At 27.0% G+C, this 12843-nt stretch overlaps 2 protein-coding genes across 4 annotated transcripts in view; one reads left to right on the top strand and one right to left on the bottom strand.

Annotated features, from left to right (window-relative positions):
- Positions 1–10310, top strand: part of Mcr (Macroglobulin complement-related) — a 43407-nt gene extending 33097 nt beyond the window's left edge. Inside the window, exons 15-17 of the mRNA XM_064066118.1 lie at positions 839–1906; positions 9228–9402; positions 9453–10310. Coding sequence (XP_063922188.1) covers positions 839–1906; positions 9228–9402; positions 9453–9755 — 1546 coding nt within the window. The 3' untranslated portion in view covers positions 9756–10310. The remainder of the gene's footprint in view (positions 1–838; positions 1907–9227; positions 9403–9452) is intronic.
- A 204-nt stretch (positions 10311–10514) lies between these two features.
- LOC135136705 (putative ribosome-binding factor A, mitochondrial) lies at positions 10515–12622 on the bottom strand. Of its 3 annotated transcripts, none has more exons than XM_064066119.1 (8): positions 12489–12622; positions 12165–12400; positions 11695–11890; positions 11474–11645; positions 11276–11415; positions 11102–11218; positions 10905–11051; positions 10515–10706 (listed from the first exon to the last, which is right to left on the bottom strand). In XM_064066119.1, the coding sequence occupies exons 2-8, from the start codon at positions 12275–12277 to the stop codon at positions 10533–10535; spliced, it is 1059 nt and encodes a 352-aa protein (XP_063922189.1). In that variant the 5' UTR covers positions 12278–12400; positions 12489–12622; the 3' UTR covers positions 10515–10532. The 3 variants fall into 3 exon arrangements, with proteins under 3 accessions (XP_063922189.1, XP_063922192.1, XP_063922191.1); XM_064066122.1 differs by having other exon boundaries at positions 12165–12409; XM_064066121.1 differs by having other exon boundaries at positions 12454–12622.
- Positions 12623–12843: the final 221 nt, after the last annotated feature.

The raw sequence follows: 12843 nt of genomic DNA on the forward strand, positions 1-12843 counted from the left end.
GTTTTATACTTCTATTTCTCTTTTTTTTTCGACTTTTCGGTGTTTTAATTTTTCTTTTTTAAAATTTTTCAATTTTTTTTATTTCTCGATTTATCGAATTCAGATGTTTGGATATTTTGATTGTTCAATTTATCAATTTCTCAATTTTTTTCAATTTCTCGATTTTTCAGTTTTTGGATTTTTAGATTTTCGAATTTTTCTTTTTTGATTTTTTGATGTTTGCGTTTCTCCATTTTGCAATTTTGCGATATTTCAATTGTTCACAAGGTTTTAAATTTTAGATTTTTGGATTTTTTGATTTTCCAGTTCTTCAGTATTTCTATTTTCCAATTTTCCAAATTTTGACGTTGCTGAATTTTCAGTTTTCCGATTTCAATTATTTTTTTTATTTTCCCGTTTCTCGAATTCCCAGTTTCGATTTTCCAGTTTTTCAATTCTTCCATTTTTGGATTTTTCGCTTGGCTAATTTTTTAATTCCTCAATTTTGGATATTTGTTTCAGTTTTGGGATTTTTCAATATTTCTATTTTTCGACTTTTCGATTTCAATGGGTTTCTCTTTAGATATTTTTATGCACCGCTTCCTAGTTGTTTGTCCAAAATAAAATTTTCAACGGCTTCTGTCAAATTACGATTTTGGACTTTCTTATGTTTTATACATAAACTTATTTTGATGTAAAGTGCAATAATTCCAGAATATATCTAAGAAATAGTATTTTAAAACGATTTAAGGTTAAGGTTTGGGACCCTCGATATCATGTTATAAAGTATAGCAGGTATATTGAAGCCAGATCAGCGAATGTACTCATTGTCTAACTATACTAACTCTAATATTTGCAGGAATCAGTCAGCTTCTTCCGTGTGGTTGACAGCCTATTGCGCTAGGATTTTCCAAGAAGCCAGTTTTTACGAATGGGAAAACTACATTTACATCGATCCGTCAGTGATCGCCAAAGCAGTAGAGTGGGTACTGAAACATCAAAACGAGTATGGTGCTTTTTACGAAACCACTTGGCTTCCTGATCGCAAATACAACGCCTCCCTCAATATCGCCAACGATCACATCCGCCATCGAAACATAACTCTGACGGCACACGTTCTTATAATGTTGGACTCGGTAAAAGATCTAACAAGCGGATTAAGTTCGAAAGTCTCGATTGCGCAGAAAAACGCTGTTCATTGGCTGGAGCGCAACATGGATCTCATTAAAGAGCAAGGTCAAGCGTTCGACGTGGCCATAGTGGCGTACGCCCTATTGAAGAGTAAAGCAGCATTTGCTGAAGCCGCCTACTTGGAGTTGTCGAGACGTCGACGAGAAGAAGGCGGTTTACTTTATTGGGGACGGAAACCAATCCCCCAACCCCCGTACAAAATCGAAAATCAAAAACCTTTCTTGTTACCGCGGCTGCCGTATGAGTACGACTCTGAAAATATTGAAGCTACTGCATATGCGTTGATGGTGTATGTCGCAAGGCAGGAAATTTTCATGAACGATATCGTCAGGTGGTTGAACACCCAACGATTGACGGATGGTGGATGGGCGTCTACCTCAGATACAGCGAATTCTTTAAAAGCTTTAATTGAGTATACCTCAGCACAACGAATTCGTGATATTTCTAATTTGTCGGTAACGATAGAAGCTACCTCGCTGCCAGGAAAGACAGCCGTTTTACATGTAAATGATAAAAACAGAGCAAAACTACAATACATCGACATTCCAAATGCGTGGGGTACCGTCAAAGTACAAGCTAAAGGAACTGGCTACGCCATTTTACAGATGCATGTTCAATATAATGTTGACATTGCCAAGTTTCAAACTAAACCTCCAGTGCCAGCGTTTGATTTGTGGATAAGGCCATATTTCTTTGGAAGGAACATGTCACACATTACATTTTTCAGCTGTCAAAAGTAAGTTTTTTTTTGTTTTGTAAAAAATGTTATCCCGGGAAACAAATGACAATGTCGATTCAATTTTATTTTTTTATTTTATATTCGTTCTAACAGGGTTCATTACATGCTAATTGTATTGTATTTATAATTATCTATTTGAACATCCTAAACAATGCAGACATCAAATTCAAACTGTTCCAATGTCGAATATTATTGCTTTCATCTTTTAATTTTTTGTTGTCGATTTATCATCACTTTCTCGATTTTTATTTCGTCAGTTTTTTCAAGTTTAAATGTTATAATTTTTAGATTTGACAGTTTCTCGTTTTTTAGATTTTTCCATTTTAAGATATTTTTATTTTTTGATTTTTCAATTGTTGATTTTTTTCGTTATCCGATTTTTTACTTTCGCTATTTTTTCAATTTTTCAGTTTTCGATTTTTTAATTTTACAGTTTTTCGAAGTTTATTTTGACATTCTTCAACTTTTGAATTACAATTTGTCTATTTTTCCATTTCTCGATTTTTAATTAATCAGTTTTTCGATTTTATAGTTTCTTTTTTTTCATCTTTTCAAATTTTCAGTTGTTTTTTCAATTATCGAAGTTTTCAGTTTCTCAAGTTTTAAAAGACTACAACTTTTGTAATGTTTCAATTTTCGTTTTTTCTGTTTTTGATTTTCAATTTTGCAATTGTTCGATTTTTCTGGTTTTTAAATTTTCAGTTTTTTCATTTTTAAGGTTACAATTTTTCCTTTTCCAAATATTGACCTCTTAATTATTCGATTTTGAGTTTCTTTATTTTTGCAGTTCTTCGATTTCTCAATGTTTAAATTTTTCGGTTTTTCAGTGTTTCGTCTTTTCGATGTTACAATTTTTCAATTTTTCCATGTTCCTTTTTTACAATTTTTTAGTTTTCCGGTTTTCATTTTAAAATTTTTGAATTTTGAATGTTTTTTTGGATTTTTTATTGTTTAATTTATAGAAGTTTTTGTTTTTCGTTTTTTCAATTTTTCACTTTTTCGATTTTTAATTAATCAGGCTTTTCAGGTTTCAATATTACAATTTTTCGATTTTTCAGTTTTAACCTTTTAATTATTTGATTTTGAGCTTCTTTATTTTTTCAATTCTTCGTTATCTCAATTTTTAAATTGTTGGGTTTTTCAGTGTTTCTTTTTCGATTTTTCAATTTTTCAGTGTTACAATTTTCCGATTATGTATTTGAGTTTTAAAAATTTCAGTTTGAATAAATTTGTCCTTTTGTTGAAAAATTAAAAAACGAAAAATTGAGAAAATAAAAAATTAAGAACAAAGTACTTCCAAGTAGGTAACTCCCAATTATTTTGTTTCTTCGATTTTTTGATTTCTCAATTCGAGATTTTTATATTTTTTGTTTTTTTAATTGATAATTTTTCGATTTTCTAATTTGGTTTTTAATTCTTCGATTTTTTATTTGTTGAATCTTACAATTTTTCGATTTTTCAATTCCTAGATTTTTAATTTATCACTTTTTCAGGTTTCAGTGTTTTTCTCAGTTGTTCCATTTGTTTCATTTCTTCAATTTTTCCATTTTTGATTTTCTTTTTTTTTTTTTCAAATTTACAATTTTGTAATTGTTTCATTTTTAAATTTGCCGATTTTTAATTTTTCACTTTTTTCAAATAATTATTAGGGTTTTTATTATTCAAATTTTGGCTTTTCCATTTTCCGACTTTTCAGTTTTTGTATTTTTCAAATTCTTCGATTTCTCAACTTTTTGTTTTTCGTTTTTTTCAATTTTTCACTTTCTCGATTTTTAATTAATCAGGGTTTTCAGGTTTCAAAATTACAATTTTTCGAATTTTCAATTGTTTTTTCAATTATTTAATTTTTCGATGTTTCAAGTTTCATTTTTCGCTTTTTAAAAATCGAGAATTTGAAAAATATAATTTCGAAAAGTTGCAGAATTGTTTCGTTTTTTCAATTTTTCAATTACCGATTTTGCAGTTTTATTTTTAATTTTTCTGTTTTTACAATTTTTCAATTTTTCGGCGTTTTGATTTTTTGATTTCTCGATTTTCATTTTGAAATTTTTGGATTTTTTATTTTAAAATTTTTGTATTCTTCCATGATACAATTTTCCGATTTTCCAATATTTTAGTTTAGATAAATTTGTTCTTTTGTTGAAAAATTAAAAAACGAAAAATTGAGAAAATAAAAAAAAATAAAGTATGTACTTCCAAGTAGGTAATTCCAAATATTTTGTTTCTTCGATTTTTTATTTCTCAATTCGAGATTTTTATATTTTTCGTTTTTTTAAGTGATAATTTTTCGATTTTTCGGTGTTTCGATTTCTGCATTTTTTAGTTTTTCTATTTTCCTTATGAAATTGTTGTATTTTTCGATTGTTTAATTTGTAGATATTTTAATTTTTCGATTTTCTAATTTGCTTTTTAATTTTTCGATTTTCTATCTGTTGAATTTTACAATTTTTCGTAGCTTCGATTTTTCAATTCCTAGATTTTTAATTTATCACTTTTTCAGGTTTCAATGTTACAAATTTTCGATTTTACAGTTTCTATATTTTTTTCAGTTGTTCCATTTTTTAATTGTTTTTTCTTTACCCAATTTTCAGTTTGCCAATTTTTTCCATTATTCGATTTTTCAGTTTCTGTATTTTTTAAATTCTTCGATTTCTGAACTCTTAAATTTTTCGGTTTTTCAATGTTTCGTTTTTTCGATGTTACAATTTTTTTTTGTATTTTTAATTGTTTAATTTATAGAAGTGTTTGTTTTTCGTTTTTTCAATTTTTCACTTTCTCGATTTTTAATTAATTAATCAGGGTTTTCAGGTTTCAATATTACAATTTTTCGACTTTGAGTTTCATTATTTTTTCAATTCTTCGATATCTCAATTTTTAAATTGTTGGGTTTTTCAGTGTTTCTTTTTCGATTTTTTAGTTTTTAATTTTTTGATTTTTCAATTTTTCAGTTTTACAATTTTCTTATTTTTTGATTTTTTAAAATTTCAGTTTGAATAAATTTGTCATTTTGTTGAAAAATTGAAAAACGAAAAATTGAGAAAATAAAAAATTAAAAATAAAGTACTTCCAAGTAGGTAATTCCAAATTATTTTGTTTCTTCGATTTTTTTATTTCTCAATTCGCGATTCTTATATTTTTCGTTTTTTTAATTAATAATTTTTCGATTTTTCCGTGTTTCGATTTCTCTATTTTTTAGTTTTTTGATTTTCCTTATGAAATTGTTGCATTTTTCAGTAAATTTTTTGTATTTTTCGATTTTCTATCAGTTGAATTTTACAATTTTGCGTTTTTTCGATTTTTCAATTCCTAGATTTTTAATTTATCACTTTTGCAGGTTTCAATGTTACAAATTTTCGATTTTACAGTTTCTATCTTTTTCTCAGTTGTTCCATTTTTTAATTGTTTTTTCGTTATCCGGTTTTCAGTTTGCCAATTTTTTCAATTTTTCCATATTTCAAGTTTGGTTTTTCAATTTTTGATGTTCGATTTTTCATTTCTTCAATTCTTCCATTTTTAATTTTTTTTCAAATTTACAATTTTGTAATTGTTTCATTTTTAAATTTGCCAATTTTTAATTTTTCACTTTTTTCAAATAATTATTAGGGTTTTTATTATTCAAATTTTGGCTTTTTCATTTTCCGATTTTTCAGTTTCTGTATTTTTTAAATTCTTCGATTTCTCAACTTTTAAATTTTTCGGTTTTTCAGTGCTTCGTTTTTTCGATGTTACAATTTTTTTTCCGGTTTTCATTTCAAAATTCTTGAATTTTGAATTTAATTTTTTTTGTATTTTTGATTGTTTTTGTTTTTCGTTTTTTCAATTTTTCATTGCTCGATTTTTAATTAATCAGGGTTTTCAAGTTTCAGTATTACAAGTTTTCGATTTTTCAGTTGTTTTAACCTTTTAATTATTCGATTTTGAGCTTCGTTATTTTTTCAATTCTTCGATATCTCAATTTTTAAATTGTTTTCAGTTTTTAATTTTTTGATTTTTCAATTTTTCAGTGTTACAATTTTCCGATTTTTTGATTTTTTAAAATTTTAGTGAATAAATTTGTCCTTTTGCTGAAAAATTAAAAAACGAAAAATTGAGAAAATAAAAAATAATTTTCCGACTTCAGTTTCTGTATTTTTTAAATTCTTCGATTTCTCAACTTTTAAATTTTTCGGTTTTTCAGTGTTTCGTTTTCTCCATGTTACATTTTTTTTTCCGATTTTCATTTTAAAATTTTTGAATTTTGAAATTATTTTTTTTTTGTATTTTTTATTGTTTAATTTACAGAAGTTTTTGTTTTTCGTTTTTTCAATTTTTCACTTTCTCGCTTTTTAATTAATTAGGGTTTTCAAGCTTCAATATTACAATTTTTCGATTTTTCAATTTTTCGATATTTCAAGTTTCATTTTTCAGTTAAGTCTCATTTTTTCGGTTTTTTCAAGTTTTCTTTATTTTTTCAATTCTTTGATTTCTCAATTTTTTTTATTTTTCAGTTCAATTCAAAACTTCGGTTTGAGTAAATTTGTTCTTTTGTTGAACAATTAAAAAATGAAAAATCGAGAATTTGAAAAATATTATTTCGAAAAATTGCAGAATTGTTGCGTTTTGTCGATTTTTCAATTTCTCGATTTTTAATTGTTGCATTTTTTAATGTTTCGGTGTTAGTTATTCGATTTTGCAAAATTTCATTTTGATGAAAATTGAAATCAAGAACTTGAAAACTTTAAAATTGAAAAATTGCTAAATTGTTTCTTTTTTTTTTCAATTTTTCAAATTTTCAGTTGTTTTTTCAATTATCGAAGTTTTCAGTTTCTCAAGTTTTAAAAGATTACAATTTTTAAATTTCTCGGTGTTTCAAGTTTCGTATTTTCTGTTTTTGATTTTCAATTTTGCAAGTGTTCGATTTTTTAAATTTTCAGTTTTTTCATTTTTAAGGTTACAATTTTTTCCTTTTCCAAATGTTGGCCTCTTAATTATTCAATTTTGAGTTTCTTTATTTTTGCAGTTCTTCGATTTCCCAATTTTTAAATTGTTCGTTTTTCAGTGTTTCTTTTTCGATTTTTCAGTTTTTAATTTTTTGATTTTTCAATTTTTCAGTTTTACAATTTTCCGATTTTTTTAAATTTCACTTTTAATAAGTTTGTCCTTTTGTTGAAAAATTAAAAAACGAAAAATTGAGAAAATGAAGTACATATTTCTAACTATGTAATTCCAAGTTGTTCCGTTTCTTCGATTTTTTTATTTTCTCAATTCGAAATTTTTAAATTGTTAATTTTTCGATTTTTCCGTGTTTCATTTTTACATTTTTTGATTTCTCGATTTTTTAGTTTTTCGATTTTCATTATGATTTTTATTTTTCAGTAAAATTTTTGTATGTTTCGATTTTTTCATTTGCAAATATTTTAATTTTGCGATTTTCGAAGTTGCTTTTTAATTTTTCGATTTTTCAATTTCCCATTTTTTAATTTATCATTTTTTCAGTTTTCAATGTTACAAATTTTCGATTTTACGTTTTTATTTTTTTTTTTTCAAATTTACAATTTTATAATTGTTTCAATTTTAAATTTCCCGATTTTTAATTTTTCACTTTTTTCAAATAATTATTATTAGGATTTTTTTTCAAGTGTACATTTCTTGGCTTTTCAATTATCGGATTTTTCAGTTTCTGTATTTTTTCAAAACTTCGATTTCCCGGTTTTTAAATTTTTCGGTTTTTCAGTGTTTCGCCCTTTCGATGTTACAATTTCTTAATTTATTAGTTTTCAGGTTTTCATTTTAAAATTTTTGGATTTTGAAATTAATTTTTTTTTGTATTTTTGATTGTTTAATTTATAGAAGTTTTTGTTTTTCGTTTTTTCAATTTTTCGCTTTCTCGATTTTTAATTAATCAGGGTTTTCAGGTATCAATATTACAATTTTTGAGTTTCTTTATTTTTTCAATTCTGCGATATCTCAATTTTTAAATTGTTGGGTTTTTCAGTGGTTTTTTTTTTCGATTTTTCAGTTTTTAATTTTTTGATTTGTCAATTTTTCGGTGTTACAATTTTCCGATTTTTTAAAATTTCAGTTTGAATAAATTTGTCCTCTTGTTAAAAATTAAAAAACGAAAAATTGAGAAAATAAAAAATTAAAAAGAAAGTACTTCCAAGAGTTCCAAGTAGCTGATTCCAAATTATTTTGTTTCTCTGATTTTTTGATTTCTTAATTCAAGATTTTTATATTTTTCGTTTTTTTAATTGATAATTTTTCGATTTTTCCGTGTTTCGATTTCTCCATTTTTTAGTTTTTCTATTTTCCATATGAAATTGTTCATTTTTTAGTAAAATTTTTGTATTTTTCGATTTTCTAATTTGCTTTTTAATTTTTCGATTTTCTATGTGTTGAATTTTACAATTTTTCGTTTTTTCGATTTTTTAAATTCCTAGATTTTTAATTTATCACTTTTTCAGGTTTCAATGTTACAAATTTTAGATTTTAGAGTTTCTATCTTTTTCTCAGTTGTTCCATTTTTCAATTGTTTTTTCGTTACCCAATTTTTGATTTTCTTTTTTTCATTTCTTCAATTTTTCTATTTTAAATTTTTTTTCAAATTTACAATTTTGTAATTGTTTCATTTTTAAATTTGCCGATTTTTAATTTTTCACTTTTTTTATATTATTCAATTTTTGGCTTTTTCCGATTTTTCAGTGTCTGTATTTTTTAAATTCTTCGATTTCTCAACTTTTAAATTTTTCGGTTTTTCAGTGTTTCGTTTTTTCGATGTTACAAATTTTTTTCCGGCTTTCATTTTAAAATTTTTGAATTTCGAAATTATTGTTTTTCGTTTTTTCAGTTTTCCACTTTCTCGATTTTTAATTAATCAGGATTTTGAGGTTTCAATTTTACAATTTTTCGATTTTTCAATTGTTTTTTCAATTATCCCATTTTTCAGTTTTTAAAAATCGGGAATTTGAAAAATATTTCGTAAAATTGCAGAATTGTTTCGTTTGTCGATTTTTTGCGTCCGTCATCGTTTCTCTGTCATAGTGAACTTTTCTAGCGTAAGGGTACCTGTTTAGATTAATGCCTAATAGATTCATTCGCATTCGTGCTAGCGTGTTGACCAGTTCACTTAAGTCTGTTTCCATGTATTATTTTTTGCGATTTAAAAAAACAATTTAAAAACCACCCCCTTATGAAGTGTGCCTGTAACGCTACTGACTGACAGTCCGTTGTCAGATCCTGATTACTCACCATGTTGAACTTAAATGATCCATCTCTACAGTAATGATCTATAAAAAAAATGGAAGATATAAATACGTGATTTTCACACTTTTGTTTATAGGTGGATTCATTTGAACGAATCTCCAAGGTCAGGACTTACAGTTCTTGACGTAACCATTCCAACAGGTTACATTATTCAACAACAAGACTTGGACGCCTATATACTATCCAGGCGGGTTAGAAATTTACAGAGAGCAAAATATTTGGAGAGAAAAGTTTTATTTTATTTTGATTATGTAAGTATGTTTATTTAACTACACCCCTGTATTAAACTGTTTAATTTCAGCTTGACAACGAAGAAACTTGCATTAACTTTACAGTTGAGAGATGGTATCCTGTTGCGAACATGTCCCGCTATTTGCCAATTAGAGTCTATGATTACTATGCCCCAGAACGATTCAACGAAACAATATTTGATGCCTTATCCACGTACGTATTGGACATTTGTCATGTTTGTGGTAGCAGTCAATGTCCATACTGCTGGATTTATAATGCCACGTCTAGAGTTTCTGCTCATATGATGATCGTTCTGTGTACGACATTTATTTTAATAGTAAAGTACTTCCAACTACAAGACAGTATAATATAATGCCACTCGCATCTAATAGGATTTGTTGAAGTTTAAGATCTGAATTTATATTAATAACAAGAGGTGTATAAAGTTGTTGACAGTTGTGCCTGATAATATAAAATATTAAATAATGCAAAAGGATTGTTAAGGAATTTAATATAAGTTCCAGATTTTACAAAACGGGATGTAATTTTCATTTGACGTGTCTGTGTTCATTAATTTTGTGGTTGTCTGAAGGATAGGAACAGTGTAACTGAGTATGCAACAAACATGATAATTGAGAGTTACTTATGACACATCATGTATATTTTTCTACTTATTAAAATCATATCTAAAATACTCATAAGATTGCAACTATTTCACGTTGAAAAGATTTAATCAACAAAGGAGCAAAGGATGCTCATTAGTCTTGTTTTAAACCGTCCAAATGCACTGACGTAGTTAGTGTCGTAGTATATAAAACTAGATGACTAATATATTTGTAATTGGTTAGTTTTTTATATTTGTTATATTTTTGAGTTTTTTTTTTTTTGTATGTACATTTTTGAAAATAAAGTATTTCTTCAGCCACGACTATTGTTGCTGTAATTTAGAGTTTTTTTTACATTAAGAACCAAAATAAACGTTTATACTTTTCATTTATTAAGAACTTGTATTTGTATATAGCAAAACTTTAAAGACGTTTTTGTGGGTTCTGAAAAAAGTATTGATTAAGAGTATAGTTTTAAGTAGGTTTACAAAAAACATGTACATGTTGACTCGATTAAATAAAAGCAATTTTCTTTTGATAATCCTTTATTTTATTCGATTATCCACTTCAGTCCTGTCTTCAATGTAATCACGTTCTTCGTCTTCATAAATTTCTAAATTTCTGAAATATTCAGCACGACGTTCCTCCAACTCTTGTCTTATGTATTCCGTATCTGGATAATAATTTTTATCTTCTTTTCTTGAATTGGATCTGAGCAACTGCAAAAGAAACAGATTTATGTTTAGTGTTAAAAAAAAACGCAAAGAAGCATGTTATGTCCACGTTTCAAGTGAGTTTTTCCAATATAAAATTTTATAATCATTTTAATTTTTGACGTTTTCAACCTTTGATAATTAAAATTTGATTGAATTGTAAAGTAATGGTGAAGTACAGGTTATCACAAATAAATAACTCACCTCTCTTTTTTTCAGAAATTCTTTAAAAGCTTCCCGTTTCTCCTTATTGTTTGTAAATTCAATTGGATTTTCATTAATTGCTTCCATAATAGGATCATTCTTATTACACCTATGTGAAGCTCTCCCTTTTTTCATGCTTCTTTTTATCTACAAAAATTTCACGTATTTTATTATTACAACATGAATTAAAATAATACCCTGTTCAATATTTCTAAATGATCCAATCCTAAAACATTTTGAGTCATTGGAGGTAATTCATCATCATCATCTAAATCATTATCTGACAATGCGGCATCCAACTGTTGAATTTTTTCCTAAAAGAAGACAAAGATTAAAATATGGTTGTAATTTTAGAACCAATGTAAATTTACTTTAATTTCAGAAGGTAAATGTGTAAACAATTCTAACTGAGTTTTTAACTTTGTTGTCATTTCAAGGGGTACATGATCTTCACCAAAATCAGCTTTTGCCAGTCTGGAATCGAGCTCAATTAACTCTGTCTGTTGCTTATCTTGAAAATAAATTTCCTCAAATAATTTTATGTAAAATATAAACATTTTTAAGACTACCTTTAAGAAAGTGAATCTGTGGTACATTTCCTATAACTCTTAACGACGACAATTCGTGCCTCAAAAACCCGGCGTTTTTCTTCAACAATTTTTCTACAACTTCATCATTATTCTGTGTTCCATTTGCAATCCAAAACACGTTCAGTCCAGTGTAATCAGGTGAAATTTGCACCTAAATCAGGACATTAAAGAGCAAATATCATCAGCATTTTCGAGATTACCCTATTTATTTCAATTCCATGGCCAGTAAATTCTTTTGAATATTCTCCTGTAGCCAACAGATCTGTTATATATTTCATAAATAATTTATTTAAAACTGAGACGCGCCGTGCGCTTCCGGAATATCTGCCTTCGTTGCTACCTTTGCTAAACATTTCTGCATTTGGTAGGACACCTGATTCGCTAAATATTCTCTTCCTATGGATAATATAATGATAAAGCAATATGTTGTAACATTATCTATCTTGTAAAATCGCCAACAGACGTGAAATGTCGTACAAAAAAAAAAACATGAAATTAAAGAATGAGTTTTCTTAATTAATATTCAGACAATAAAAATCTACAAAATGCCTTTTAAAGTTCAGTGTGCAGGTTTTTTTTTTCACCTATATTTTTACTAATAAATATTTTATTCAAGTGGTGCGCTTTCATTTAAAAATAGCCACATAACAGTTGTACACATAAAACTTACTTTTTTGAGGCGTTGCGCATTCCCATTACTTTACTTAGAATTTTTCCCATTTTTGCATGTTGATAGGATGCAGTATGAAATCTGCGACAGCTAAGAGACACAACTTTCCACATGTTTATAAGGTAATTTGTCTTGAAATTCTCTTCAGCTAGAGTTGAATACAACACCAATTGGTTTTTAAACCAGTTATGTACGGCATTTATTTAAAGCTGCATCGTCGATGTCTCGTGTTGTACCTACATAACCTTTAAATAATAAGTAAACAATTTCCTTAACAAATTTAACTAACATTGGCATTCGAACAGGTGCTTGAATTGAACTCACTTGAGGCACGTGGGGCACATGATAATCCATGAGAAACACCAATAATAGAGCAGAAAGAATCACCCAATATATTATTTTCAATCTGAATCTGACAGCAGGACAGCGGTTTGACAGCACAATGTGACAGTCTGATGACAGTTACTAGACATCCCAGTGGCGTGCTAACAATTATTTTTATTACAAATGACAAAATTTTGTGCTGACGTCATCAACATTATTGCAAGGACACGTATATCACTTTGGATAGGTGCTTAGTATAATACTAATAATATTTATGTATTTTTTTATGCGTCTGTTATATTTTTAGGAAAATTTATTGCATTTGTAAATATAACTTCCTGTATACCTGTGTGAA

This window comes from Zophobas morio, unplaced genomic scaffold (assembly GCF_036711695.1).
Source record: "Zophobas morio isolate AGI-343-1 ecotype UQ-CSIRO unplaced genomic scaffold, CSIRO_AGI_Zmor_V1 ptg000026l, whole genome shotgun sequence".
NCBI classification, from domain to species: domain Eukaryota; kingdom Metazoa; phylum Arthropoda; class Insecta; order Coleoptera; family Tenebrionidae; genus Zophobas; species Zophobas morio.

Bases quoted from the DNA above. Each gene is read 5' to 3' on its own strand.
- LOC135136705 (XM_064066119.1), bottom strand. From the start codon at position 12,277: ATGTGGAAAGTTGTGTCTCTTAGCTGTCGCAGATTTCATACTGCATCC. The intron at 11,646-11,694 runs GTAATCTCGAAA...GTCCTGATTTAG, and splicing joins ATGGAATTGAAATAAATAGG to GTGCAAATTTCACCTGATTA. The intron at 11,052-11,101 runs GTATTATTTTAA...AAATTTTTGTAG, and splicing joins ATTTAGAAATATTGAACAGG to ATAAAAAGAAGCATGAAAAA.